Genomic DNA, 27,539 nt, shown 5'->3' with positions numbered 1-27,539 from the left:
TTTAGAATAAATTATAGAAGTTGTGTAAAATGCAGCTGCATTAAAAACCATAAAACCTTGTCCAGAATAAAGCAGACAGAAACAAAGTGGTGGTTTCTTCTTGTTATTTGTTTCAGTGTTTCTGCGCATTTTAATAACAATATTCACACTACAGTCCAACCCAAAAATAGAGGCTGAAGTTGGCTTCTGATTGAAAGCTAAAGGGCGATTCCGCTTAATTTCCTTTTACCTTGAGCGTCTTTAATGTCCTCTGATTTAAAAACTTTATTCTCACCTAGACTCTTCAATCCTGAACTAGAATATTCTACACTATTGGCAGAACATTTAAGACCCAGTTTGTGATTTGTGAAACATTTATTTAAACACTCAAAAGTACATTTCAAAATACTCTAAAAAAAACTAGGGTATGGTGACGACTCAGCTGCACATTTCTTTCAATCTGTCTAATTTTAAATAAAAATAAAAATGATTTTTTCCGTGGTATTTATCCCAGTGCCATTCTTGTTTTTTAATGGATGATGTGTCTATGAACCAGAGTCAAAATACTTCAGTTTTTCAGCTAGATCAGTTGAAATATGGTGAAAAGTGCTGAAATTGCCCTTTATTTAACTTCCTCAAAAAATAAGGATAGTCTCAATCCCAAAGTGGGTTTAAATGTATTTCTAATAGTGTGGAGTAATCCTGTCCAGGTTGTAGGAGTGTAAGTCTTGTTTTCCAACCGGAGCGCATTAAAGGTGGAGAGAAATTAGGCGGAATCGCCCTTTAACAATTCTCCGAGTCGGAAGCCAACTTCATCCTCGGAAAACACGAACACGGTGGATCTCTGTCAGAGCTGTGAGGTCGTTGTTATCCCATTAACTCCGTGGAAACGCGTCCGTGGGAGCCTCGCGGGGGTCTGATCACACCTGAACTCATCCCGCATCACCTCGCTGACGCGCGCGGCGGGTCGTTTCTGTCTTTTCTTTTATTATTTCTTTATTTTTACCGCAGTGCATCTGCAGCATCCTGCGTGACAACAGGAGCCGCTGTGGCGTCAGAGACCACCAGCCGCTCTCCGGGCCGAGACAGAGAGCCTTTCCTGCCGCGGCCGCCTGCGATGCCAGCGCGGCGGAACCAGCGCGTCCAGGAGCCGGGGGCCAGCAGATAGGTCCGGCCGGGGAGCGCGCCGCGTTTCGGGGCTCCGCAGGACAGAACGGAGGCCCATGATTCAGCCCGGCAGCCTTTCTTCCCATCTCACCATCCTGTGGTCTGGATTTCACTCCCGTAGCATCGAATAGGCAGCCTTCACATGAGCCGCTCATGCACCGGCATGTGAGGACAGCCAGTAGCGGAGGCAGTTCGCACATTTAAAGGCCCGTTTCTCATTGTGAAGTTATTTTTGTCTGGCTCTGGTGACCCTCTGAGACCTCAGGACCAAAGCGCACAGCTCAGGAAGGACTGTGAGGCTGCAGCAATAACTTGGAGGTAGAAACCCAGCAACCGACGGGAAGCTGTTGGAGCCAAAGAGCAGAAACGTTTCTCCAGTTTGCACTTTCCTCCGCGTTCACCGGGTGACCTCCGTCCTTTAAACCAAACAGCGATCAGGAGATTCAGGTAGATCCAGGTAGAAGGTGCAGGGAGCTGACATGATGGCGGCCGTGGCCCCCCTGCTGCTCATCGCGCTGCTCTGCGGCCTGCTTGGTGAGTCCCGCTGCACTGCAGAAACACGAAACATTTTCAGTTTGCTTGAAATGAGACAAAAATACTTAGAAGTCCGTTTTTTTCAAGAAACATGAGTTTGTTTTAAGTCAGTGATTCCTTAAATCTGCATTATGTAACTTTTATAAAAATGTCTTTTATGTTAAAACATAACCAGTTTGTTATGAGACAGATAATCTGTGAAAACATCCATCTCCTCCTCCAGCTCTGAGCCAATCAGAGCCAGGAGGCGGGGCTTAGTGCTGTCAATCAACCTCTTTTACTGCTGAATGTGCTAATGGCAGAGAAACAAGTTACAGGAAAACCGTTGCTCTGCTGTCATCGGTGGCTATGCTAACTAGCCTAGCATGCCCTTCTTAAGGGGTTTGGCATAACCGCCATCTACTGGAATGGAGTGAGGATTGGGATGCTAAATATTTTGGTTATGCTAGCTGCAGCTTAGCAGAGAGCAGGGGCTGGTGATTGACAGCGCTAAGACCCGCCTCCTGGCTTTGATTGGTTGCTTCTAGTCAGTGTTGTTGTTGTGTTTTTTCTTTATTTTTGATTTGTGTATTAAAGTTATAAAAAAATAAATATTGATAAACATTTATTACTTCCATTGGCAGATTATTTCACATGTAACAAGATATTTTTCCCATGTAATAAATAAAACATTCTACCAGTGGAACTAGAACGTTTTTCACCAATATTCATAAATTATTGACTTAAAACAAGCTGCTGAATGTTACTGAAAAGTTACTTCTGAGTTAGTTTCGTCTTATTTCTGGTGAACTGAGATATTTGTGCCAGAAACCAGATGAACTCCTTGGTTTCTGATGTGTTTGGCGCCGTGTTAACGTCCCGTTGTGGAAGCAGCGCCGCGGTGCGACGGCGCCTGTGCAGAGGTGGACTCCGACACCGAGGCCGTGGCGGGGCGAGGCTTCAAGCTCGGCTGCATCTCCTGCAAGAGGCGCAGCGAGGTGGAGGGCTCCGCCACCGTGGAGTGGTACTTCCGGCCCGATGGGGAGTCCGACTTCGTCCATGTGAGTTCAGACCCAGCGGCGAGTTTTTAACAGCGCTGGGCTTTTCACTCAAAGAGAAACGTTACACGACGTTTACACAGCAGGAAAAACAGGATTTGTTCCTGTTTTCCATCCAAACCACCAGAACTTCCTGTAGTCTCAGGAGGAGTTCTCCAGAACCTCCTGCTGCTGCTCCGTTAAAGTTACACACAAAGTATTAATATTAATACTTTGGGTTAATTTCTTTAGTTTGTCACAGAGAAAAAGATTTGGTTGTTCACATTTTCATCATGTTATTCATGGATTTACAAATATCAGTTACAAACTAAACATGTAATTCACAAATTAAATATTTAGCTTTAAAACTAAACATTTAGTTGGAAGCTAAATATTTAGTTCCCAACTAAATGTTTAAGTCTGAGCTACATGTTTAGTTTTCAATCTAAATATTAAATCATTATTTTGCTAACTAAGTTTTTAGTTCCAAGCTAAATGTTTATTTTCCAAAGTAAATATTTAGTTTTCTGGACTTTTAAACTTTGCTGCTGGTGGGACTGAATCGCTTATCGGTCGTTTCCATATGCAAAGCTAGTTAATTAGCTTTAGTTAGCACTTTAGCTACGTAACTAGCTAACTAGTTGTTAGTTCCAAACGCTAGAAGAACTAATCTTTATGATTACTACTTTAGCAAACTAGTACATTTATAAATGAATAAACATGGTAAAAATCTGAATTTTATAAATAAACTCCCACATGACAGGCCAAATTACACAAATTGTTAATATTTGAACTATCCACCGTTAATCCACCAGGCAAACTGGGCCTGACGGTCAGACTTTGTTTGGACCTTTTTCCTTTTCATGTACTGAAGAACCACAGAAATCCGTCCATTAGCGTCCGGTAGAGTCCAGCGCAGAGGCTGCTTATAATAAAACCTGACAGGAACTGAATCTGCTGGTAAATCCTCTGATCAACTTCCGCCTGTGCTGCCAGATCTACAGCTACAATGAGAACGGACCCACCATCGAACACAACTTCTTCGAGGATCGCATCGACTGGAACGGCAGCAAGAGGAGCAACGACATCCAGGACGCCTCCATCTACGTTCTGAACGTGACCTTCAACGACTCGGGAACCTACCGCTGCTTCTTCTACCGCACCCTCACCTACGAAAACTACGAGTACTTCGACACCGTGGACAAGGTGGTGCACCTGACCGTGGTGGCCAAAGGTACGGCGCAGCCACAGAGCTGCACCTTCCGCTCTCAGTGAGGGGACAGGGTTTCATCTTTCACCCAAAAATCCTAAATTAAGAATCAATTAAGGCGCTAACAGTGAAGCTAGGTTTGTGTTTAGCTCTTAATAAATGTTTGCTCACGCGGTTTCCCCTACATTTTTACGTTTGATGTCTGCGTTTAAGTTTTTCTAGTCGGCGTTTAAGAATTTTTTAATTAGTAGCTGTTTTTATTCAAGCTCTTATTTTGAAGTGGTTGAAGTATGTTAGCGCTGCCATTCCATTTCCTCTCCTGATTTTTATGATAAATATACTTGACCAAGTATCAAGTATACAAAAAACTAAAAACACAAAAGTTGATATAAATGAATTGTTTTGAGAGCCTTTTTGTTCACATGGTTCAAGTTAGCGCTTACAAGCTACACTGTTAGCTTCAGCCTAAACATTAAATATCTAGCTAATTATTTAGCTAATATGCAAATTAATATGCAAATTAACTTTCTGATAACCAGATAACTGCGTCCAAATGGATGCAGATGTGAAACAAAATATTTTGTTTCATAACAATTATTTAACTCTAAGCTAAATATTTAGCATTTATGTAAATGCTAAATATTGAAGTAGCCTACCAAAATAAAAGCCCAGTTTATAAATTCATGCTTTCGAATCATTTAATGTTTCCTCTTCATCATCTTTTGATCCATACTTGAAGTTAGCATTAGCATTAGCTTCCACTAAATACCATGTCAGTGTAGGCTTTAGCCAGCCAATCTAATCTTGATTAGTATTTTAGGGTTAGCACAGTTAGCATGTTTTATGTAGCATGTCCGCCTGTCTGTCACTGTGGGGAGGAGTGTCCAAAGAGCGGTCCGGGTGCCATTTGCGTCCGTCGGAATGATTTTGTGGGGCCCCTAAACGTCTCCAGGCGGTTAAAGAATTTAAAAAATTGGAGAGAGTATTAGCAACGTTAACATTCAACATACATTAAGTGACTCCTCTACTTCAGGGAAATGGAAAATTATTGAGCTGGCGGAGTTTCAACTTGGCAAAATGTTTGGACGCCACTTCTTTGGGGGTGAAGCGTAAAAAGCATCTGTCCTAATGGAGGCAGATTCGAGCTACGCTTGATCAGCAGCTTGTTTCCCCGTGTCAGCAAGCGGACTGCAAGCATTGCCCTCTTTAGCTGGGCTTGTGCTGATTCAGAAAACACATCGTACGTTTTCACCCTGAGGGATGTTTTGGTTTCCCTGCAGCACACAGAGGAACTGGAGAATCAGGAAGGAGAGAAGCTAACAGCTGCTAAGAGCTGCTAGCAGCAGGAACCAATCAGTGGCATCAAAAACAAACCCAAAACATTTCTCGATCCCAGTGAATCATATTTTGCTGCATTAGCCACAGATCTACGCGCATCTTTAGGGTCACAGATGAATACAACTGGAAAACGAAATCCTACAAAGTATTAACGTTGCTGTTAATGTTATGAGAAGTTTTTTATTCTAATTATCAAAATAATTTCCATTATGATTTTTTACAAACATTTTAGTGAAATAAAAATGTTACCAGAAAATCTCTGCAGGTTTGAGCTTTTCAGTATAACCTGGGCGTCGAACCAGCAGCCAGGCCACCGGGAAACGTCCGGCTGCTCCGGGGGCCCAAACCCAGGGGCCCAAACCCAGGGGCCCAAACCCGGGGGCCCAAAACCGGGGGCCCAAACCCAGGGGCCCAAACCCGGGGGCCCAAAACCGGGGGCCCAAACCCAGGGGCCATGTTTAGAAATGTCAAACTAAATAACTGAAACTAAACCAAATTCTGTGAGGAAGCTAAGTATTTAGTTTACAGACTGAAGTTTTAGCTACAAACTGAATAAATAAAGAGCCAATTATTTTCTTCAAGCTAAAATATTTAGGTCAAAACTAAACATTTAGCTGATATTCATAATTTACCAATAACCGGAAGTGGACTACCAATTATTTCTTTCAATAAATATTTAGCTCAAAGCCAAACTTTAGTTTGACGTGCAAATTAATTAATGTGCGAATTCACTTGTGGACAACTGGAAGTGGACTACCAAAATAAAAGCCTCCACACCCCTTTATAAACTCCTGCTTTCAAATCGTTTATCATCGATTCTTTTCCTGAACAACATTTCAGTTTCAAACGAAGGAAAACTCATTTAATGGAAATAATGCTTATAAGTTGTCATTGAAAGTCTTGCAGTGCTAACCGCCTGTACATCCCGTTTCCTGCTGAGGTTTCTGTGCTTCCTGCCCGCAGCCACCAGAGGCACGGCGTCCATCGTGTCAGAGGTCATGATGTACGTGTCCATCATCGGGCTGCAGGTCTGGCTCCTCATAGAGATGATCTACTGCTACAGAAAGATCGCTGCGGCCGGGGAGGAAGCGCTTCGAGAGGCGGCGTGAGTTTTCCTGCCTCAGCACTTCAATCTGGACTAAATCCGTTCTGACATGTTAACGTTTTGGTTTAATTAGCTTAAAAGCATAAAAGGTTAAGCTGTAGCATCAGGTTGTAACCATGGTAACACATCAGTCTCGATTATTTCATAGGAGTATTTAGGAAAACATTGTTTGTATGTAAATCTGTTTTAGCTTCAACTGGTACGAATCAGTAAAAAATCTCCTATCAATCACCTTTTATTATCCAATTATTAATTAACCAAATAAATAATCATCAGATCAACAGATTGCTGCAAATGATCAAACATTCAGTAAAGGAACGTTGTGTTTTTGCATTTTAGGCAAAAAAATATATATATTCTTATTTAAAAAACAATTTCAATTGTTAATTTGCATTTTTTATGAATTTCTAATATTTTATATTAAAAAGCTTCAGAAAAATCTTCAAAATGGGAGATTTTTAAATATTTGATTAATTAATTAATATTTGATTGTCGGAAAAATCGATTAATCAAATAATCGTTAGTTCAAGTCTGAAACAAAGTTATAAAGAAAAAAATGTTTTTGTTTAATTTTAGGTGATTTTCTGCAAAAACTGACCAGAATTTAAATCTTTTTTTTCCATTAAACATGTCAGGAATAGTTTGTGTGAAACCAGGAAGCTTTGTTTCTCACCCGTTCTCCGGTTTTCCAGCCTGTTCTCCGGTTTTCCAGCCCGTTCTCCGGTTTTTCAGCCTGTTCTCCGGTTTTCCAGCCTGTTCTCCAGTTTTCCAGCCCGTTTTCCGGTTTTCGAGCCTGTTCTCCAGCCCATTCTCCGGTTTTCCAGTCTGTTTTCCGGTTTTCCAGCCCGTTCTCCAGCCCATTCTCCGGTTTTCCAGTCTGTTTTCCGGTTTTCCAGTCTGTTTTCCGGTTTTCCAGTCTGTTTTCTGGTTTTCCAGTCTGTTTTCCGGTTTTCCAGTCTGTTTTCTGGTTTTCCAGCCCGTTCTCTGGTTTTCCAGCTTGTTCTCCGGTTTTCCAGCCTGTTAACCGGTTTTCCAGCCCGTTCTCCGGTTTTCCAGTCTGTTCTCCGGTTTTCCAGTCCGTTCTCCGGTTTTCCAGCTTGTTCTCCTGACATCTGACTGTTTGTTTCTCCTGTTTTTCCTGCAGGAATGCTGAATATTTAGCGATAGCTTCGGAGAGCAAAGACAACTGTGCAGGTGTGCAGGTCGGAGAATAGCACAGGTGAGACGTCGAACTGAAACATTTCTCATCATCAAACACAAAATACTTTAGATTTTCAGCAGTTTTGCATCTACAATACAAAAACGTTGAACATGATGCAAACTTCAGGATTTTCTGAGAGCAAAATGTCTGATTATATTTCTCTTCAAGCCAAAACCTTTCTGCATCACATAAAGAAGATTTTATCTCTATTTACTGATCAAATTGAAACAGTTTCATTTCATTTCCTCAGAGAAAACAAATTAATGTCTCAGGTACATATTTGGTATAAAACAAGAAATAAATCTAAAAATGTAAGTTAACGGAGCAACTGAAGGTTAGACTTTACTTGCAGCTTCATGAAAAAACATTTTTCTATAAAGAAATTGTTTATGCCCAACATTTTTTACATTTATATTCAATGAAGCCACATTTTTTACTGATATTTTTTAATCTTAATTATTCCAGTCTTATTAGTTTATAAAATTAAATCACCTGAACTGATTCTAGGAGTCACATTTCACACACCTTTTATTTTACTACCTTTTCTCTGCAAAATGTTTTTCAAACCTGTTTTCTAATTAATCTATAAAAAAGTCGGTATATTTTCTAGATAACAGACAAAAGTCGACTGAAACTTTCCCGAAACGCTGCAGTGACTACGCCAGGCCTGCAGGTGGCGATATAATACTGGAGTGTAAGACCTACATGCTGTGATATCGTTTTTTTATATTACTATTATTAATATAAACATATAAAATCAACCTGTAAAAGGTACCATGACGTTTACTTTATGTTTTCAAAACGAACAGGAAACTAAACGAAAAGAATAAAACCAACACAAACAACCAAAATGATTCAAGGTGTTAGCAGGACAACATGAATAAAAATTATTTACCACAGAACATTAAACTGCAAATGTTTTATAAAAACATCAGCTTAAAATCAGAAAACATAAAAACTTAAATCATTCTTCCTCTGTATAAAGTTAGGAATTGTTTTCTGTATGTTTAGAGATGTTTTATTTCTACCATAGTGAAAGTTCTGCTTGTTGATAAAAACACCAAATTTAACCTCTTGCTTGGTCACATCGGCTCATTACATCCCATTAATGCCAGTATGAACGCCTGGCTGCTCTACTGGCGACCATTTTATTTAGTTTTATCTGGTTTTATTTGGTTTTATTTAGTTTTATCAGGTTTTATTTGGTTTTATTTAGTTTTATCAGGTTTTATTTGGTTTTATTTAGTTTTATCTGGTTTTATTTAGTTTTATCAGGTTTTATTTGGTTTTATTTAGTTTTATCTGGTTTTATTTAGTTTTATCTGGTTTTATTTGGTTTTATTTAGTTTTATCTGGTTTTATTTAGTTTTATCAGGTTTTATTTGGTTTTATTTAGTTTTATCTGGTTTTATTTAGTTTTATCAGGTTTTATTTGGTTTTATTTAGTTTTATCTGGTTTTATTTGGTTTTATTTAGTTTTATCAGGTTTTATTTAGTTTTATCAGGTTTTATCTGGTTTTCTGGTCGTTAGTCCCTCTGGTGTTTTTGTCGCCAGGTTTCCTTCCCGGACTGAAAACTTCCCTCCAAGCTGCATGACGACATCCTGGCCAGAACCCTCCTCTTCATCGCCAGCCTGTGCTAAGCCTCTTCTGGGCGAGCTGAACTGGACACGGCCGTCCGCTGACAGCATGGAACCAGAACTGTACATAGTCTTGTTGAAGCATGTCGTATCAGAAACCATTATGCATTAACGTATCCAGGTCCATATGTAGTCACAGCAGAGAGCTTTACTGAACCAGCAGCGGAGGGACGCAGGATCACACAGGTTCTGTCTGGATAATCACTGATTTATTAACTTTACTTCCACTTTTATGGTCTGATGTTTGTGAAGGTAAAGATTAACAGCAATAATTTGGGTTATTTAGCCTCTTATAAGTGGATAAAATGGGGGTTTATTTTTGAAATTCATATCTTTACCATTTAATTCATACATTTAAAAAAAATGTCAGTTTCAAATTAAATATGTTAGCAAGCTAAATATTCAGATTAGCTTAAAGTTTTAATTAGCAAGCTAAATATTTAGTCTGTATAGTTTATTTGAAAAGCACATTTCAGCAACAAGACCGTTCAAGCTAATATGTAGCTTCAAGCTAAGCTAAAAATTTAGCTAGCGAAGTAAACATGTAGCTCCAAACTATTTAGTTTAGCTCTAACTAGTTATATTTGCTAACTAAATGTTTGGACCTAAATATTTAGCCTTCATAGTAGATATTTAGCTTGTTAGTTAAATATTTAGCTCTAAGTTAAATTTAGCTCCATTAATTAATAAATTGAGCTAAATATTTAACATTCTGATATAAAATTGGTTGAAACCTGACATGCACAAATGAATAAAATGGTGAAAACATAACTAATAATTTCCCTCCATCTTTCTTCCTGTCAGACTAAATAACTCAAATTATTGCTGTTATTTTTTAACTGTGGAACTTTACGAACAGCGCCCCCTACACTAACTCATAGTTCTACACTTGATATAATTAAACGTGATAAGAACCTGATGTCGGGTCCAGTTCTTCTTTCAGTGTTGGTTTTATTACTGCAGCCATAATGTTTAATTTGTCTCATATTTTGGTGTCATTTTAGTTTTTTATGTTGAATATTTTAAGATTTAAACAGTTTCACACCAAATAAGTTATTTTTTCTGATGCTGATCATAAAGTGCTGATATTTGAAGCAGAGATGCAAAACTGGAGTTGTGTAATTTTGACTGTAGAGGGCGCTAAACACTCAACAACCAGGAACCAGGAAGCTTTCAGGGAAGCTTTATTTACCTCAGGAGCAACAAGAGAGCCTGAAACCGAGGAGGAGCAAAAAAACCCAAAGAACTGCTGATCTGGAGGAGAAACTTCTGGATCACCGGAGAGAAAACAGCCAAAACAGATCAGGAGTGTTTTCAGAAGTGAAGCAGAAAAAGCTGCGTTTCTTTTTAGCTCATAGCTGTAAGACGCAGTCTGTGCCGGGATACGGAGGCAGGCGGAGCTGGTACTTCTTCTCCAAGGCGGGCGGGACGAAGCGTCCGCCCAGGAAGTGGTACCGGCCTCGGAACAGGGAGGCGGATTTCTTCGGCGCGGTCAGAGAGATGAGCATGTCGGGCTGCAGGCCGTCGGCGCTGCCCTGCTCCACATCCCAACCTGAACAAACGGACAGAACCAGGATCAGAACCCACAGACTAATAAAGATTCAAACACTAAAAAATGTAGAGAAACAGAGATGCAGACATAAAAACTAATTATATGGCACAAAGAAACATAAGTAATATTGCCAATGAAATGTCCTCTGACATTGAATGTTTTCTGAGTTTATTTGTAGTTCAGATGAAAAGTTTTCATCCAGAGCGACGCTAATCTTGGGTCCGGTAGACCCGGTTCTACTGGAACCAGAACTCCATCATCTGCTCCACCTCCAGCTGCTGTGGTTCTGACCCAAACCAACCTGTTCCCCTCCTGGCCTGTGGGGGCGCTGCACCAAGAACCACTGAAGGAAACGACACAAAAACCTCTGAAGACGCTGAGAGCAACTTCCTTCTTCACCAGATGGAAACAAGATGGAGGCGTCAGATTTTAGTGTTGGAGGATTTCTCTTTAGTCTTTGGCTGAAGACCAGGAGCCATTTCTGCTGCTAACGCTAGGCTAGCATGCTAGCTTTGGCTGTATATAGCCAGAATGCCCTGCGCTGTAGTCCACTTCCTGCTTTTGGAGCGGTCTCCGGTCCGCTTGGCGTTCACATTAAAACTGAACCAGAGTTCACTTCAACCCAACCCAGATCGAGATTTGGAGGACCAGAGGTCAGAGGTCGGTTAGCGTTCACACCTCACCAACCGGACTGGACTTTGACTACACAGAGGGACTGGAGTTGGAACAGCTGGTGTAAATACCTAATCAAACTCTTCAGATGTTTCATTCACCTCTTATTTCCACTTTTTTGTAACTTCTAATATAAAGCAGTTTTATGTTTCTCCGTCAGGTAGCTGTGACTGACGCCATGTTTGTAGTCCCGACCTGATGGGATGTCGATGCTGGCGACAGGAACCGTGGTCTTCTTCAGAACGTCCAGGATGGAACCGAACGGTTCCCGCACGGCGCCCTTAAAGCTGAAGCCAAAGATGGCGTCGATCACCAGGTTGTACGCCTCATCGATCACTTCCGCCTGAGAGACAAAGCAGAGTCAGAGATCCGCGTCGCTCCGCGCCAGACGGCCCGAAGCGATGAAGATCCAACCTCAGGCATGTCCGTCAGGAAGGGGATCTCCATCTTCTCGCACTGCGTGGTCAGACCCTGGAACAGCGGCTTGCTGGGCCGCTTCGGGTACAGGACGGTGGGCTCGTAACCCTGCGGCGCGACACGACACGACTCAGGAAACCCAAACATCATCTGCATAAAAACACGCATGGAAGGAAAACTGACTCACAAACAGCTTGAGGTGTCGGGCGCAGACCAGCCCGTCGCCGCCGTTGTTTCCTGGTCCACAGATCACCAGCAGAGACGGTCTGGCTTTGACCAGAGAGGACAGCGGGTACGCCTGCAGGGGGGCAAAGGTCAAGAACCTGAGAGAAAATGGAGGACACTGTCTGTTCCACCGGACCAAACGACCTCGGCTCGTCAGGCAGAAAACTGACTCTGCAGAACCTAGAAATGACCACAGAAACCTTAAAAGCACCAAACCCAAACAGGCAGAGGCGGACTCCAGTCGATCTGGGTCAAACCCAGTTAAACCAGTATCCTAACTGGGACAAGACAGAGAGCTGAACTGGACCCTGAACGCTGACGGAGCTGCACAAAATTTTATACTTCAGCAAAATCCTTCACATGCGAACATAAGACCCTAAAAAATAAAAACCATAGCAAAGAAAGATTCAAAATGGCAGCCAGTTTTCAAGGCCCTCAAGAAAGATTTATTTTTGCACTAAATTTGAAAAATGTATTTCAGATGAATACTTCTGGTGTCAAATCATAAATAACTGAACTCATAAAAATCATATTTACTGACATTTTGGGGATTTTTCAAGATGGTTGTCATGGAAAATTTATTTTTAGACTAAAATCAATAAACAGATGAAAGTGTTACGTGTCAAATCATAACCTACAAATTTTTAATCATAGTAATCATATATATGTTCTTGATCTTCCAAGTGGACATTTTCAAAATGGCCGCCATGGTTATAATGGAGAATATATGTTGACACTAAAATTAGCAGTAGTTATTAGCCACAGCTAACCAACAGCTTAGGTTCACTAATGACTAATTCAACAAACTTAGCTTAGCTCTGCTAAACCACTTAGAAACATAAAAAATATTAGCAGAAGCTAAAGCTAAACAAAAACAATTTGTAGAAGCTATTACTACACCAATAAACATACAAAATGAAGCTAACCCTAAACTGCTAAACATAAAAATTAGCAGAAATTGCTAAATACATTCAAAATTACCAGAAGCTACTGCTACACACAAATACTAACTTTACACCGCTAAATACAGAAAATATATTAGCAGAAGCTAACGCTAACCAAAAATGAATGGAAACGCAAAACACACAAAATTTAGCATGAGTTAACAATAAACTGCTAAAAAAACTAGTGGAGGCTAATGCTGAACTGCTAGACATACAAATTTAGCAAATGTTAATGCTACACAAAAAAATTAGTGGATTAGCTGATGCTAAACAATAAAAATTAGACGCTAACCAATAAGACGACTGACTCTCAGTCTGAGACTTTCTAACTGCAAAGTTTCTGATTCTGCTGCATATCGTCACTTTAAAGTTGTTTGAACGACCAAAGTAGAAAACATGATGTGACAAAAAGTTCATCCAAGTCATGAAAATGGGAAACATTTTATGGTAGCAATTAGTTTAAAAAGCTCAAAACGGCATCCATTTTGTAAAATGGCCGTCATCCTGAAATTCCTCCTGAAGGGGGGAGCGGAGTCAGGTGGAAATGAGGGGCTTTTATTCTGAAATCCTGACGCTTTCTGCCTGAAGCAGCTGAAAACCCGGATCTGCGTGTTCCTGTGATGGTTCTGACCCGTGTGACGGCCGTGGCGCAGCTGAGTCCGGCCAGCTCCATCAGCTGATCCACGCTGAAGCCGTACTCGCTGAAGAGTTCCTCGTCGATCTTCTGGGCCTCCTCCTGCCTGCAGCGAGTCCAGAGCTCAGATTCACCTCACACACCCGGTCTTTAGCACACACACGCTCTGAGAGCTCACCCGAGATGTCTGACGGCGTGGGCCATCGTAGACGCCGCTCTGCCCGACAAACAGTGGCTCCTGTGGCGGTCAGCTGCAGCGGACACAGAGCATGACCCCGCCTGAGCCAGAGAGGCCGCACAAGGTCGCGAGGTCACCAGGAAGCCGATCCCCAGCAGAGCGCGGACGTTCAGCATCCAGAGACGGATTCCTGGGAAGAAAACAGACACAGGCTGGTGAATACTGATAAAATACCAGCATTTCTCTCTAAATTCAGAATTAATGCTTTATTATTTTAAATAAATAAAACACTGGGACAGAAAGCAGCCACTGTGGAACCATGTGAAAAAATCTACAAACGCTCATATGCACAGGGTTTGGCTCAGAGTTTTCTAATTCACCCAAAATACATTAAAAAATAGATATACTGTGATTCTAAAACATAAAAACAAACTTCTATAAAAACTAAATAAAAGAAAAAAAAATAAATAAATGAAGGAAATGCTGAATAACACATTTTTGACAAATGGATTTGCTAAATACAACACATTTCAAAACAAAATGATTTATCAAAAAAAATTCTTATTGACAAAAATGAAGAAATAAATGGATATATTTTCTAATATGTCCATTCAGTTTCTGCCTTCTTTTTAATTACAGAAAACGATCAATTAACTTCAAAAGGTAAAATAAATTCTATAAAACCCTAATACATTAATAAGGATAAGGTAAAAAAAAAATACACAGGCGTGTTGTGTTAGAAATACTAAAACAGAAATATTAATAAAACTTTGTCTGCTTTGCTAAATATAAACAACAGATTTCAAAACAATTTAAACAGAAAAACACTGATATTTCTAAATATTCCTGATGTATTTTTTGCTTAGGTAAATCCAAAAATATGTTTAATGTAATAAAATAAATCACGCTTAGTAATTTGAAAATAAAAATATTTTATTTTGGAAATGATAGTGATAGTAAATGATAATGACGTCCAGCTGCTATAAAAGTCCGGGTTTAAAAAATTCACAAATAGAGAAAAAATGAGGAGAATAAACTTCATATCAAATATAATAATTTTATACATTAAAACGCACTGTGTCCATTTTATTTCACATAACTTCTGTTATCACATCCCGTCTTTATAAACTCTAGTTTCCTGTTTGTTGATCTTCGGATGCTAACAGCTGTTAGCTTCCTGCTGCTCTCGTGAGTTTGTCAAACATGAAATAACCAGAAACAATCTGCGTTCATTAAATATGTTTTTCATTTTACAAACAAGTTACACAGACTTTAAAATAAACTCTGGACAAACCTGCAGCCCGGTGAAGATCAGCAGGACTAAAGATTAGCCGCAGCGCTCTGACCGAGCAGAACACTTCCGGGTTCAGAACTACAAAACCAAAAAATAAAAGCTGCCATTTCAAAATAAAAGCTCGATCAACGAAAACATAATATACAAGCGAGCTGCTTCCCGTTTCAAGCTTTTTAGGACAACTTTCAATACAAATCTTATTCAAATGGGACATTTTAAAGTATTTTTCTTTCATGGTCAAACAATAAAATCATTTCTGCATTATTCATTTAAACAAAAAACAGATAAATATTTAGCTGCTTATCTGCCTCTGAGCCAAAAGAAACAAATATTAAAGTAAAGTTAAATTCCAGTCACTTTATTGACAAATAAAATGTCATTTATTTATTTTTTAAATATCTTAGGAACATTGTTTTTATAGATTCAAACGAATTTTGTCAATGTCTTGAGGAGCCCATTATATAAAATCACATTTTAATGGTCTGCTAACAAAGAGAAATTAACAAAATTTCAAAAATACATTTTTAGAAAATATTTTTTTTATTTATATCAGGAAAATACATTTTCTGCAGTTATGTAGCCCAGTTTGGCTAAAATAATGTTATTGATAATGACACAAGTCAGATTTAACTGAAGCTAAAAGACAGGAAACAGAATTGAATATAAAAGGATAAAAAACATACAAAAACATTTTCTCTTAGTTTTTCTCAAAGGAAAAACTAAACTTTTAATCATAAGTCAAGTCTTATCTTTAAGCATGCATGGGTGCACAATGGAAATTAATATAAAAGTCAGAATTAATACAACCTGAAAAATGTTAAAAGTATAAAAAAGAAAACTAAAAGCTAATAGTTTCTACACGATACTCATATAAAAGATAAAGTTCTTCATTGGTCGACGTGTTCACATGATCGGACAGCTTTCCATCCTGGATCCAGTCTGGAAGGAAACACGGGTTTGAAAGGTCATGAGAATGACTCAACGCTCAACAGAGGCTCAAACAAAGCCCAGAAACCTCTGAACATTGAAGTGATGGACGGACGTCTACCTTGCGAGGTGTGCTGCTGCTGAACACGTACGACTGCGGCACCAATCCTTCAGAGATTCCTCCGCTGCGGAACGAGCGGGACGCAGACGACACGGAGCAGGTGCTGGATTTGTCAGACGGAAGTCCACAGGAGCCGCAGAGGACGGTCCGGCTGCGCAGGTTGTACTCGCCGTCTGCGCAGGTGCTGTGAGCCACCTGCTGGAGAAGACAGGAACTTCAACCACGTCAAGTGAAGAGTAAGAAATTGTCTGACTCTAAGGCTGTTTTCACACCTGATAGTTCAGTACACTTGGTTCAAAACGTCCACATTTGCTCCGTTTCCATCTGCTGGGGTTTTCTGAGTCAAATCAACCAAACTCTTTGAGCAACCTGTTCCCCTCCTGGCCTGTGGGGGCGCTGCACCAAGAACCACTGAAGAAAACGACACAAAAACCTCTGAAGACACTGAGAGCAACTTCCTTCTTCACCAGATGGAAACAAGATGGAGGCGTCAGATTTTAGTGTTGGAGGATTTCTCTTTAGTCTTTGGCTAAAGACCAGGAGTCATTTCTGCTGCTAGCTCTAGGCTAGCATGCTAGCTTTGGTTGTATTCACCCAGAATGCCCTGCGCTGTAGTCCACTTCCTGCTTGTAGAGCGGTCTCAGGTCCACTTGGTGTTCATATATGCATTCAAACCGAACCAGAGTTCACTTCAGCCAGACTCAGACTGAGGTTTTGCGAACAACAATTCGATTAGCGTTCACACCTCAGCAACCGAACCAGGCTTTGACTAGACAGACGGACTGGAGTTGGATTGAAGGGGTCTGATCATGGCTCTTGTGACTGCAGAATTGAACTCTGGGTCGGTTTGAATGCATATGTGAACGCCAAGTGGACCTGAGACCGCTCTACAAGCAGGAAGTGGACTACAGCACAGGGTATTCTGGGTAAATACAACCAAAACAAGCATGCTAGCTTAGTGCTAGTGCTAGCAGCAGAAATGGCTCCTGGTCTTCAGCCAAAGACTAAAGAGAAATCCTCCAACACTAAAATCTGACGCCTCCATCTTGTTTCCATCTGGTGAAGAAGGAAGTTGCTCTCAGTGTCTTCAGAGGTTTTTGTGTTGTTTCCTTCAGTGGTTTTTGGTGCAGCGCCCCCACAGGCCAGGAGGGGAACAGGTTGGTTTGGGTCAGAACCACAGCAGCTGGAGGTGGAGCAGGTGATGAAGATTTGGCCCAATCAAACTGAGTTTACTGGTCTAACAGATAGGAAATATCGTAAAAGTTTGAGCTGTTCCTCTCACCATGTCTTCATCTTCATCTTCAAACTGAGTGCGGGTTACCTTCCTCATGGCCATCTCCTGGTAGGAAAACACATTTTTCATGAACTTACATGAACTTTGCAGCTTTAAAACCCAGCAGCTGCTGATTTCCACTACCTCTCCGTTGGCGCTGATCAGGGTGGTCTGGAACTGGTCTCCGGTTCCCCAGGAGCTCTGGGTCTTCCACAGCAGGTCTGAAGGAGGGTTGTGGACTCCTCCAGAGCTAGAGGCCCAGATCTGACCCGAGCCAACATGGCAGACGGTTAGAACAGAGAGCTGATTGGCTGGTTGGTGTGGAGCATAAAGACGATGCCTACCGTGACTCTCTGACCGGCCTTCAGGGTGAACTTAGCCGGGAACTTGAAGATGATCGGAGAGTTGGATCCGATCTGTCGCTTCAGCTGCCAGTTCCCCAGATTCTGGTCCTGCAGGACGGACAAACAGATGGGACAGAAAACATGAAGGAGGAATCAGGGAGGAGCAGCCTTTCAATGCATCAGTTTCAACAGGTTTGCAAGCTACTTCCACCAATAGGGGGCAGCACAATCAAACACAGAGACTAAAAGGAACAGCTTTGTTCATAAAAATGTGTTTGAGTCAATAAAAACAAGCTTCTATCATTTTCAAGATGGCTGCCATTTTTAGGCCTTTTAAATCAGTTATTGCCATTAATTGTTCCCCATTTTCATGACTTGGATGAACTTTATGTCACATTATTTGTTTTTACTTTGGTCATCAGATTCAAACAGCAGCAGAATCAGAAACTGAGGACTTTGCTGTTAGCGAGTTTCACACCAGTCGTCAGCTGGAAGGAGGTGAAGATGAGACAGACAGACGTCTGCATGGTTAGCATTAGCTTCTGCTCATTTTTATATGTTTAGCATTTTAGCATTAGCGGAGAGGATATACTTGTTTAGTGGATTAGTGTTCAGTGAACATAAGTTTTTGTTTAGCTGCCGATTTTAGTGCAACCATATATTCTCCATCTTGTAAATGGCCGCCATCTTGAATTTCTCAGTAACAGTTTTTTTTCCTTTGTTTGTTTAAAAAGCAAGACCCTGGGAACAGATTGGCTGTTGTGTCCTCACTGTGTTGCTGTTTTTCTTAAATCTGCTAACATTTCAGCTCAGATCTTTTCAGTCTGGATGTTGGCATTAATGTTAAGAACCAGTTAACCAAAAACTTAAAAAGTATCCAGCTGATTCAGACCCTGGTAAATATCTGTTTGTGTTCACATCACAGCATCATCAGTTGACGATAAAGAAGAGGGAGGCCAGGATGGATCCCTGAGGAACACCGTCAGCTGGTTTCCACTCTCACCTCATCCGCCTTGTTGCTGAGTCGGACGTACTTCCCGTCCAGGTCCACCTCGTCCACGGTGACCCGCCCGCTGGCCGAGGCCTGCTGGGTGATGCGGGTGCGCGCCACGGCGCTGCCGGCGAAGCTGGATGCCTCGCTGTCGGTGTCGTTGTGGCGCCGCCTCTTCGCCGGGGAGCTGCGAGCGCTGCCGTGGAGCGAGCGGGAGTGGGCCGCGGAGGTGGAGGAGCGACTTCCTGTCACTCTGGTGGGAGGAGGGCTGGGGGACAGACGCAGCCTGCAGGGACGAACGTTCATCAGAGGAACAGAAAAAAATCAAATCCGTAGTCCTGGAAACTCGATCGATTCGAAATGCTCAAAAATCGATTTTATTCGGCTTAATTTTTCATAAAATTATATTTTGAATCATTCGTTGGTATTTTTTTCTTAAGGAAATGCCAGGTGCCAACCCAACATGACACAGGTAATTTAATTTGCAGAAGTTTATGCTCACACCATCAGAGTAACGCTGATCAAAACCTTAAAGGGTTAATAGAGGAGCCATGTTGGGATGACTTTCTGGAGGCGGAGCTTCAGAAAGAGCAGGAGCTTTTAAAGAGACCGAGACCCAATCAGGAAGTAAGATTTCTTTTAAGTCAAATTTTATATATAAGTATAGCATTTCTATAACAACTGAAGGTAATATAGTTACTTGATTGTGCTATAAAATGGCCATATGTGCCTGGAAAATACATAAAAACTGCACCTTTAAATTCAAACTGGTGGAATTTGGTGTAGTATGAATCTGTTTAAATAAATGTCTTTACACTAATGTCTTTTCCTCATCAGTCACATAATTTAACAGAATCTCCAGACTGAACAGAAAACTTGGCCCCTGAATGAAACATTGTTTCTGAATCTAATTGTGAAACTAAAACTCAGGAATGAATGGCTGAACACTGACAGCGTCTCTAAAGTGTGAACTGATGAAATGAGGGGATGTTATGCGGCTTCAGCTCCCTCAGCTTCGCCTCGCCAGCTGCAGCACAGATTCAGATTCCTTCTGATGCGGCTGAAGCTACCTCTCCTCCTCTCCTTCCAGCAGCTTCCTGTAGGCGCAGATCTCCATGTCCAGAGCCAGCTTCACGTCCAGCAGCTCCTGGTACTCGTCCAGCTGCTGCTGCATGCGCTGCCTCATCTCCGCCATCTCCCGGTCCTTCTCCCCCAGCAGCCGGCGGGTCGTGTCCCGCTCCCGCGACAGGGCGTCCTCCAGCTCCCTCAGCTTCGCCTCGCGGGCCGCCAGCTGCACCACAGATTCAGATTCAGACTGATGGAGCCAAACGCCACCAGGGGGCCCCCAAGAGCATTTTGCAGTGATTGCACTGCCTACACTTTTTGTTCTAAATTTTAAAAACAAAAGACAGCAAACTTGTCAACTTCTTCTCTGTAAATCCAGTGTTTGTCTGAAGATGTGACTTTCACATAGTTGAATTAACACGTCGTACTTATTTACTACTCTGAATTTCAAAATGCTAATTAATTAGAGTATCTTTGCTGGTTTGCTACGCCTGTAAAAATAAAATCAACAACCAGGAGTAACAGAAGTATGACGTATGCTGCAAAAAACAGAAAAATCTTACCCGATGTTGTTGGCTAGTTTAAATATCTTAGTGCTCTAGAAATAAAATAAAACTGATTTATAAGCAACTATTTAGCCAGATTTAGGAGCTTGTTTTAAGTCAGTAATTCCTTAACAGGATGAAAAAGCAATAGTTCCACTGCATGTAATTTCTCTGTTATTATTTACCCATGTTGTAGGAAACATGATCTAATTCCGTATTATTGCAAGTGTACTAAGATATTTACACAAGAAACCAGTCAAAAATACTTGGTATTATGTTGTTTGTGCAGGGTAGGCTAATCATGAACAACACCAATAACTGTAGGTATGTTGCATGCATAAAGCAGCGCGATGAAGCATGTGGTGTTGGTATGGAGGGGAACCCCGAGTGAACTCTGCCCAGGCCCCCAGAAGGCTTGCTCCGGCCCTGTTGGAACGGACCTGTTTCTGCAGCTGGCTGAGCTGGGCGGACGTGGACTCCAGGCGGATCCGGGTCTGCTGCAGCTCCTCGTGGGCGGCGCCGACCAGGTGGCTGCTCCTGTCCGCGGACTGACGGGCGCTCTCCAGCTGCCGGTGGAAACAAGATGGAGGATCCGTCAGAAACGCCACGTCTGGCTTCATTCAGCCAAAAAAACCTTCTATGGAGCTAAAGCAGGGACATAAAGTTTATTTTAAAAAAGAAACTGGAAAAAAAAAAGATTTTAAACTGAAAAATATTTTGACACAAAATAAATTAAGATTTAAAACTGAAAAATGAATCTGGACTACTTTTTAATGTGCTTTTTCAGTTCCATGTTTTTTTTTTGTTTATTTTAAATTTTTTGATTTTTTTTTTTAGTTAAAATTATTTTTAGTTTCAAATAATTTTTCTGTTCACATTTTTTCTTCCAGTTTCAAACTAATTTTCTTTTGGACAAACTTCATGGCATTAATTTATCTCCATAAACCTTGTCTCCTCCTGCATTACACTGAACTCTATTTTATGCATCAGAATATAATCATAATTCATGTTGTCTTCTGGTGTTTCAGGTGCAGAGATTATTTCCAACAGCAGGTCTAGTCTGGCCTTTGACTAGGCCATTGCAACACCTTGGTTCTGGTCTTGTTTAGCTGTTATCCTGCAGGTTTGGACCAACCTTGGCGTTGTAGGTCTTCTCTATCTCCTCCTTGTACAGTTTAATCTGCAGCTCATGCTGGCTGCGCATTTCTGCCAGAGCTTCGGCCAGTTTGCTCTCGAACTCCTGCTGGCGGCCGTTATCCAGCTCCACCACGCGGGACTCGTGGCGACGCTTCGTCTCCCGCAGCTCCTGGAAAATAAAAACCATCTCTGAACATGAATGAGTATAAAAATACACACATAAATACTTCTATACAAATATAAACTTCAATAAATAAAATCTAGTAACTACTATTACTATGAGCTACTAACAAGTAAAAACGAAATGAATAAAATAAAAATGGAAATATTTAAAAGTTAAAATAATAATAATTGTTATTATTATTATCATTATTATTATTATTGTTATTATTATTATTATCATTATTATATAAATTAATCATATCAACAAAAACAAATGAATGGACATTTAAAAAAGATAAATAATATCATTATTGTCAAATTTTAAAACTAAATAAACAAATAAAAGATCAATTAAAAATAAATGAGTAAAATGTAAAAAAAAATAATAAATTTAGTTAAAAATATATGTATAATTATTAAAATTTTAAAATGAGTGCATTTATAAAGAAATAAACCAAACATATAATAAATATATAGCCAAATTATGGATAAAATAGTTATTATAAATGAAAAAATAGAGACATTAATTAAAAATGAATGAATAAAATATAAAAATAAAAAATAATGGAAAGTAATGAAGTGATATTTTTCATTTAGAAATTTAAATAAATAAATATTAGTGTGTGACCGGGACATCCGGGAGGAAGTTGTACCTCAGAGTAAAGGTTCTTCTGAAAGTCCAGCTCCTCTTTCAGCGTCTGGATCCGGTTCTCTCCATCCACCCTGCGCAGCATCTCGTCCTGCAGCTGCTTCTTCGCGTCACCCAAACTGGCTTCCAGCTGGGACAGAAAACCCGATCAGAACCCAACGACCCAACAACATCTGCTCTGACGCCGCCAGAGGGCCGCCGTCTGCAGCGGGTCCTACCTTCGCCACCTGGGCCTTCAGGTCCCGGTTCTCCGCATCCAGGCTGCGTTTCTCTCCCAGAGCCGTCGTCAGAGAGGCGTCCTTGGAGTTCAGCAGAGCCTCCAGGTCTCTGAGTCTCTGCAGGGCGGCCGCCAGCTCCGACTCCTTCTTGGTGTTCCTGCAACGACGCACACAGCCGTCTGACTCTGAGCCGCAGGCGAGGCTCTGCAGAGAGCATCCGGTCCGATCCGATCCGGTTCGGACCCACAACCTTCTGGAAGAAACTGCTGAAGAGGGGATTGTAAACTGGGGCCATAAAGTTTGATCAAAAGAACAGTTTGAAACTGAGAATAAAAAATTTCAAACTGAAATCAAAGTTTTAAAACTGGAAAAAAAAAAAAAGAGCTGAAACAGTATAAAAAAAAATTCCAAAAGAGAAATCTTCAAAAACCAAAATTTGATTGCGCGATACTAATTGGATAATATCTATTTACTACCTACATGTAACTATGTTTGTTACACTTAATTGTAACTAATGTTGTTGCAACAGAATAAAACTATGAAAAATTATGAAAAGTGTAAAAGTTTTTTATTTATTTCCACACCAAGATGCCTGAAGCCTTACTACATGATAAAAATACAAGCAGATCTATTTTTAACCCAGCATAGGCACAGAGTGGGAGGGGAGCCAGGCCCCGCCCAGCCACCCCTCAGCTCCGCCCCTGTAAAACCAGAACCAGAGGGGAGCCTTCGCTGCAGATGACTCACCGTCCACGGCGCTGGTCCCATGAATCTGGTAACCACAAGCCACAGCCGCTGGTGTTTAGTTGCCATGGCAACAACTTGGCCCCACCCAACACACACACACAGACACACACACACAGACACACACACACATATTCACTCAGGTTTTCCCAATATTTATGGAAAAACGAGCAGGAAAATGTGCAGCCGGAGACTCTGCCACGTATATAATGATGAAGACGGAGGAGGAAGAGGAGGAGGGGAAAGAGTTAGTCACTGGGTCTGGATGGGGCAGTATGGGGCAGGATGGGGCAGGATGGGGCCGACGAGCTGCACACATTACTTCACTCTAATTCTAGTGTCAATATAAATTTATGGATTAATGGATTTATGGATTAAATTTATGGATTAAATGTTAGCATGTCTGTGCAGAAATGAGTCAAAGAAACCAACAAGAAATGGAAATAAAACTTGCTAAACTACATGACGCATTTCAACCAGTAGCATATCTGTAAAACAAGATTAAAGTTTAAATCTACTAAATTATGCTTTTAGTTTAGCAGCATCCGCGTCATTCAGCAGCCGTTAACCAAACCTTCAGGCTCTCCGATGTCTCATGATCTTCACAAACATAAATAATCTTCTGTGCCTACAAAACATTTTGTTCACAGAAACTCCCATGAAATGTTTGGTATCTCTGAATTTATTAATAAAAATGATAACCAGATGTTTCTGCAGCCGTTTCTGGGGAAACTGTTTTCTTTCTGAACGTCAGAGTTTGTCACTTTTGGTGTTTTGATCGAAATGTTTCAGTTTTAACTGTAAAAATGTCGATGTAACAAACAAGCAGGGGCGCGTTTAACAGATTTAGGGCCCCAGGAGCAACAGGGCACCTTTAAATAAATGAGGTCCAACTTTTACCAAGTTTTTCAAGTTGGAAAAATCAACTGGATCCCCCTTGAGATTGGAACTGACCTTAAAATGTATATTTTCTCTGATGAAAACATTGTGACATCTTTCTTTGTACCAGAGTGTGACTATGAACCCACCTGGCCTTCAGCTCCTTGTGGTCCTCCCTCACTTTGCCCAGCTCCAGCTGGAGCCTCGCCCGCTCCTTGGCCACCGAGTCCAGAGTCTGCCGGGCGTCGGCCAGCTCGGTCTCGTAGGCGGCCTTCAGGCCCGTCAGCTCCCGGGTCACCTCCGTCTCGGACTCGGTGATGCGCAGACGCAGGCCGGCGTTCTCCGCCTCCAGGGAGCGCACCTTGTCGATGTAGACGGCCAGACGGTCGTTGAGGTTGGAGAGATCCTCCTTCTCCTGCAGCCGGGTGATGCGGTTGGGGGACAGCGGGGTGCTTCCGCCTCTAGGAGTGTTTTTGGGTGTCGCCATTTCACCTCAGAGCCTGTTGATGAGAAAACGTCAGTTTAACCCCTTAATGCCTCAATTCATATCCAATAGTGTAAAATACTATTATTAAGCTTGATGCTAAATTACCTAAAAATGACACCTTGCATTAGTGTAGATTTAGCTATGATGCTTATTAGCGACACTAGGCTCTTAAGGAGTAAAACAGACTGTTCAGTCTAACTATGTACATTATTTTATTGTTGCTATTCTCAAACAAGACTGTAGGGTTATGAGTCTAAATATATGTTTCTGAACAACTATTGCTTTTCATCATTACAGTGTCCAAACAGAATCTAAATCCCATTACTGCAGAGTCCCAGGAACTCCTGGTCGCTTTCTGCAGCATGAAATCAGCTTTACAAATTCAACATATATTGTTGAACAGTCGTTGGTTTCTGTCATGTTTTCAGTTCAGTTAAATACAGAAAAATCCCTTCATTGTACTTTTCTACAAGCTTTTTTCTCTTTCAAGATAAAAATTACACATGATTGTGAACAAAATTATTTGCCAAAATTTATATATTTTCTCTTGTTGATTCAAAGATAAATAATCAAAATACATGCATATGACCTGCTTTTCCTTGACATACTGCTTATTAATATTACTACTTCTCATTACTCATTTCCATTCTCTAGCTGCCTAGTGTCGCTAAAAAGCTACAAACCCAAAATTAGAAACAACTTTTACAATTTTGGTCCCATGTTCTATATGTTATTATATAAAATGTATAATAGACTAGCCAACCTAAATATATTTGTGTTGCAGAACCTAGCTCTGGGTTTTTACTGAGTTTATCGGCTCAGTGAACAACGTGTAGTTCACACTTTGACCACTAGATGGTATCAAAGTGCCTCTAAAAGCATTCTTGGCATGAGAGGAAAATAAATCAACCAGCATTTGTTGGATTCATTCCCTTCATGAAGCTAATTAGCTTCACTAAGTTAATTATTAATAATCTTGTTTTAATAAAAGTTTTGTCCTGCTTTCCGTTGCCTGGAATAAATCCAGGGGAAAATCTCACATCTCTGCTTTAAGGAATGAATCCTGAATAAGTTTCTAAGTCCATCTCTGCTCTCTTCAGTGCATGAAACACAAAAGACCTCATTAATCCAGAGTCATGGGAGGGGTCAGCGACTCCACCCTAAAATGAAAAAAATGCAGCATCTCTGCACCAAAAGTCAGTTTTACCTTTTTTAAATCCTGCTAGACGAAGAGGAAACTACTCGTCGATCTTCTCCGACTCGTTTGCTGGTTCTTCTGAGTGTCTTCGGACCGGAGCGCTGTTCCCCTGGCTGCTGGTCTGTTACTGAGCGTCTGGGTGCGAGTGCCCGAGTAGGAAAGAATGAGATGGGTGGAGAGGAGGGAGGCTGGCCCCAACTTTGGCACTTGGTAGGTGGTTGTTCTGAATGGATGAGTCACCAGGGCTCAACCAAACACAGGATGGAGTTTATAATTACACCAACTGAGTCAGCGCAAACTGGAAACAATCCTCCTCCTGGAGAACTTGCACTTGATTATTCCAGTTTTTTCTCTTTGAACTTCACTGTAAAGTTTATTTACCAGAGACTGAAATGAAACATGGCTAAACCTCCTACAGCAGCAGCCATTCTCAGCAGTGGAGGAATTTAGCTCCACTCTTCAGTACTGCTTCAAACCAGCTCCCACCACAGCGTTTCAATCAGGCCAGACTTTGACTAGGACATTGCAGAACCTTCATTTGTCCTCCTTTCTGTCATTCTGCTGCAGGTCTGCTGATGTTTGGGATCACCAGACACTAATGCCATGTTGAAGCTCTTAAAGCTGCAGAAACTTTTATAAAACTTATTGTTTTACATATTTGTTGAAGCCGTCATCATGTCATGAAAGTAAGGAATCCAAATCCATCTCCTGCCTTCTCCCAGTGCTAACTGGAAGCAGCCAGTGCTTTTGCATTAATATGTTTTATGTTTGTTTATTATCTGGGTTTACAGTTGATGAGCTAATGTGCAATATATCTATATTGTGTATTTGTTGCTGTTTGTAAATTGTCTTTTATTTATTGAGATTGTATTGTTGTAAAACTATTTTCAACCTTTGTGGAAATAAATAATTATTTGTAAAAAGTAATAATGTGTGTCGTCCTGACCTGGCGCAGCCTTTTGGTTCATACTGGGAAACTGAATAGTTCTGGGGCCACAACACCAGGTGGCGCTGTTGGTCACAGTATTTCACTATTCAAATTTCAGACATCGCTTATGTCACATTACGGTAAGTTGTTTGTCCACCATTAGCACATTTAGCAGCAAGTACATGAGACTGATTGACAGCGCTAAAACCCTTGGCTCTGATTGGTTGTTTTTGGTCGGGAGAGGTGCATTTCTTCAGATACTAATAGCAGATCAGTTATGTCTTGTAACAAACTGACATGATAAGCTGGTGGAGCCATCCAAGAACATCCAGGAGAACATCTGCTCTCAGCATGATGAGGTGATGAAGATGTTCAGCCGCACAGATCAGAAGTATATCTGTAGTCTGTTTAATGGAGGAACATAAAGGCCACAACACAGTGTCAGCTGCAGCAGAAAGGACTGGGGAGGAGAAAAAACTCCAGGAGAGACGAGGAAACATCCACTGGAGAGAAAGATGTGAAGCTGCTTCAACAGGAGGTGGAGGCCATCAATGTCTCTGCTGATCAAACAGTGGAGGACAGTGAGAAGATCTTCACTGAGCTGATCCGTCTCCTCCAGAAAAGAAGCTCTGATGTGAAGCAGCAGATCAGATCCCAGCAGGAAACTGAAGTGAGTCGAGTCAAAGATGTTCAGGAGAAGCTGGAGCAGGAGATCACTGAGCTGAAGAGGAAAGACGCTGAGCTGGAGCAGCTCTCACACACAGAG

At 41.1% G+C, this 27,539-nt stretch overlaps 3 protein-coding genes across 4 annotated transcripts; 1 reads left to right on the top strand and 2 right to left on the bottom strand.

Annotated features, from left to right (window-relative positions):
- Positions 1–775: 775 nt before the first annotated feature.
- LOC102216442 (sodium channel subunit beta-1-like) lies at positions 776–10,108 on the top strand. Its single transcript, XM_005811786.3, has 6 exons — positions 776–1,680; positions 2,554–2,720; positions 3,693–3,930; positions 6,208–6,349; positions 7,494–7,568; positions 9,106–10,108. Exons 1-5 carry the CDS (start codon positions 1,626–1,628, stop codon positions 7,561–7,563), a joined length of 672 nt encoding a protein of 223 aa, XP_005811843.1. The 5' UTR covers positions 776–1,625; the 3' UTR covers positions 7,564–7,568; positions 9,106–10,108.
- Positions 10,109–10,355: 247 nt separating this feature from the next.
- Positions 10,356–15,178, bottom strand: naxe (NAD(P)HX epimerase). Its single transcript, XM_005811785.3, has 7 exons — positions 15,106–15,178; positions 13,812–14,001; positions 13,631–13,739; positions 12,018–12,128; positions 11,828–11,938; positions 11,609–11,756; positions 10,356–10,741 (listed from the first exon to the last, which is right to left on the bottom strand). The coding sequence occupies exons 2-7, from the start codon at positions 13,985–13,987 to the stop codon at positions 10,542–10,544; spliced, it is 855 nt and encodes a 284-aa protein (XP_005811842.1). The 5' UTR covers positions 13,988–14,001; positions 15,106–15,178; the 3' UTR covers positions 10,356–10,541.
- Positions 15,179–15,828: 650 nt separating this feature from the next.
- LOC102216697 (lamin-A-like) lies at positions 15,829–27,252 on the bottom strand. 2 transcript variants are annotated; one of them, XM_023344955.1, is made up of 13 exons: positions 25,855–27,252; positions 24,310–24,660; positions 22,538–22,694; positions 22,324–22,449; positions 21,507–21,677; positions 20,812–20,937; positions 19,832–20,052; positions 18,774–19,047; positions 17,771–17,878; positions 17,571–17,690; positions 17,436–17,492; positions 16,154–16,351; positions 15,829–16,044 (listed from the first exon to the last, which is right to left on the bottom strand). In XM_023344955.1, exons 2-13 carry the CDS (start codon positions 24,645–24,647, stop codon positions 16,009–16,011), a joined length of 1,932 nt encoding a protein of 643 aa, XP_023200723.1. In that variant the 5' UTR covers positions 24,648–24,660; positions 25,855–27,252; the 3' UTR covers positions 15,829–16,008. The 2 variants fall into 2 exon arrangements, with proteins under 2 accessions (XP_023200723.1, XP_023200724.1); XM_023344956.1 differs by having other exon boundaries at positions 16,154–16,348.
- Between the last annotated feature and the right edge of the window lie 287 nt (positions 27,253–27,539).

Source organism: Xiphophorus maculatus, chromosome 13 (genome assembly GCF_002775205.1).
Source record: "Xiphophorus maculatus strain JP 163 A chromosome 13, X_maculatus-5.0-male, whole genome shotgun sequence".
Classification (NCBI taxonomy): Eukaryota; Metazoa; Chordata; class Actinopteri; order Cyprinodontiformes; family Poeciliidae; genus Xiphophorus; species Xiphophorus maculatus.
This window is presented reverse-complemented; position numbering and strand designations above follow the sequence as displayed.

Excerpts from the sequence above, each read along its gene's own strand:
- LOC102216442 (XM_005811786.3), top strand. The coding sequence starts at position 1,626 with ATGATGGCGGCCGTGGCCCCCCTGCTGCTCATCGCGCTGCTCTGCGGC. Across the intron at positions 3,931-6,207 it reads CCTGACCGTGGTGGCCAAAG|CCACCAGAGGCACGGCGTCC; the intron begins GTACGGCGCAGC and ends TCCTGCCCGCAG. Across the intron at positions 6,350-7,493 it reads GAAGCGCTTCGAGAGGCGGC|GAATGCTGAATATTTAGCGA; the intron begins GTGAGTTTTCCT and ends TTTTTCCTGCAG.
- naxe (XM_005811785.3), bottom strand. The coding sequence starts at position 13,987 with ATGCTGAACGTCCGCGCTCTGCTGGGGATCGGCTTCCTGGTGACCTCG. Across the intron at positions 11,939-12,017 it reads CCCGACACCTCAAGCTGTTT|GGTTACGAGCCCACCGTCCT; the intron begins GTGAGTCAGTTT and ends GTCGCGCCGCAG. Across the intron at positions 10,742-11,608 it reads CAGCATCGACATCCCATCAG|GTTGGGATGTGGAGCAGGGC; the intron begins GTCGGGACTACA and ends CCGTTTGTTCAG.
- LOC102216697 (XM_023344955.1), bottom strand. The coding sequence starts at position 24,647 with ATGGCGACACCCAAAAACACTCCTAGAGGCGGAAGCACCCCGCTGTCC. Across the intron at positions 22,450-22,537 it reads TGAAGGCCCAGGTGGCGAAG|CTGGAAGCCAGTTTGGGTGA; the intron begins GTAGGACCCGCT and ends TTTCTGTCCCAG. Across the intron at positions 16,352-17,435 it reads AAGATGAAGATGAAGACATG|CAGGTGGCTCACAGCACCTG; the intron begins GTGAGAGGAACA and ends TGTCTTCTCCAG.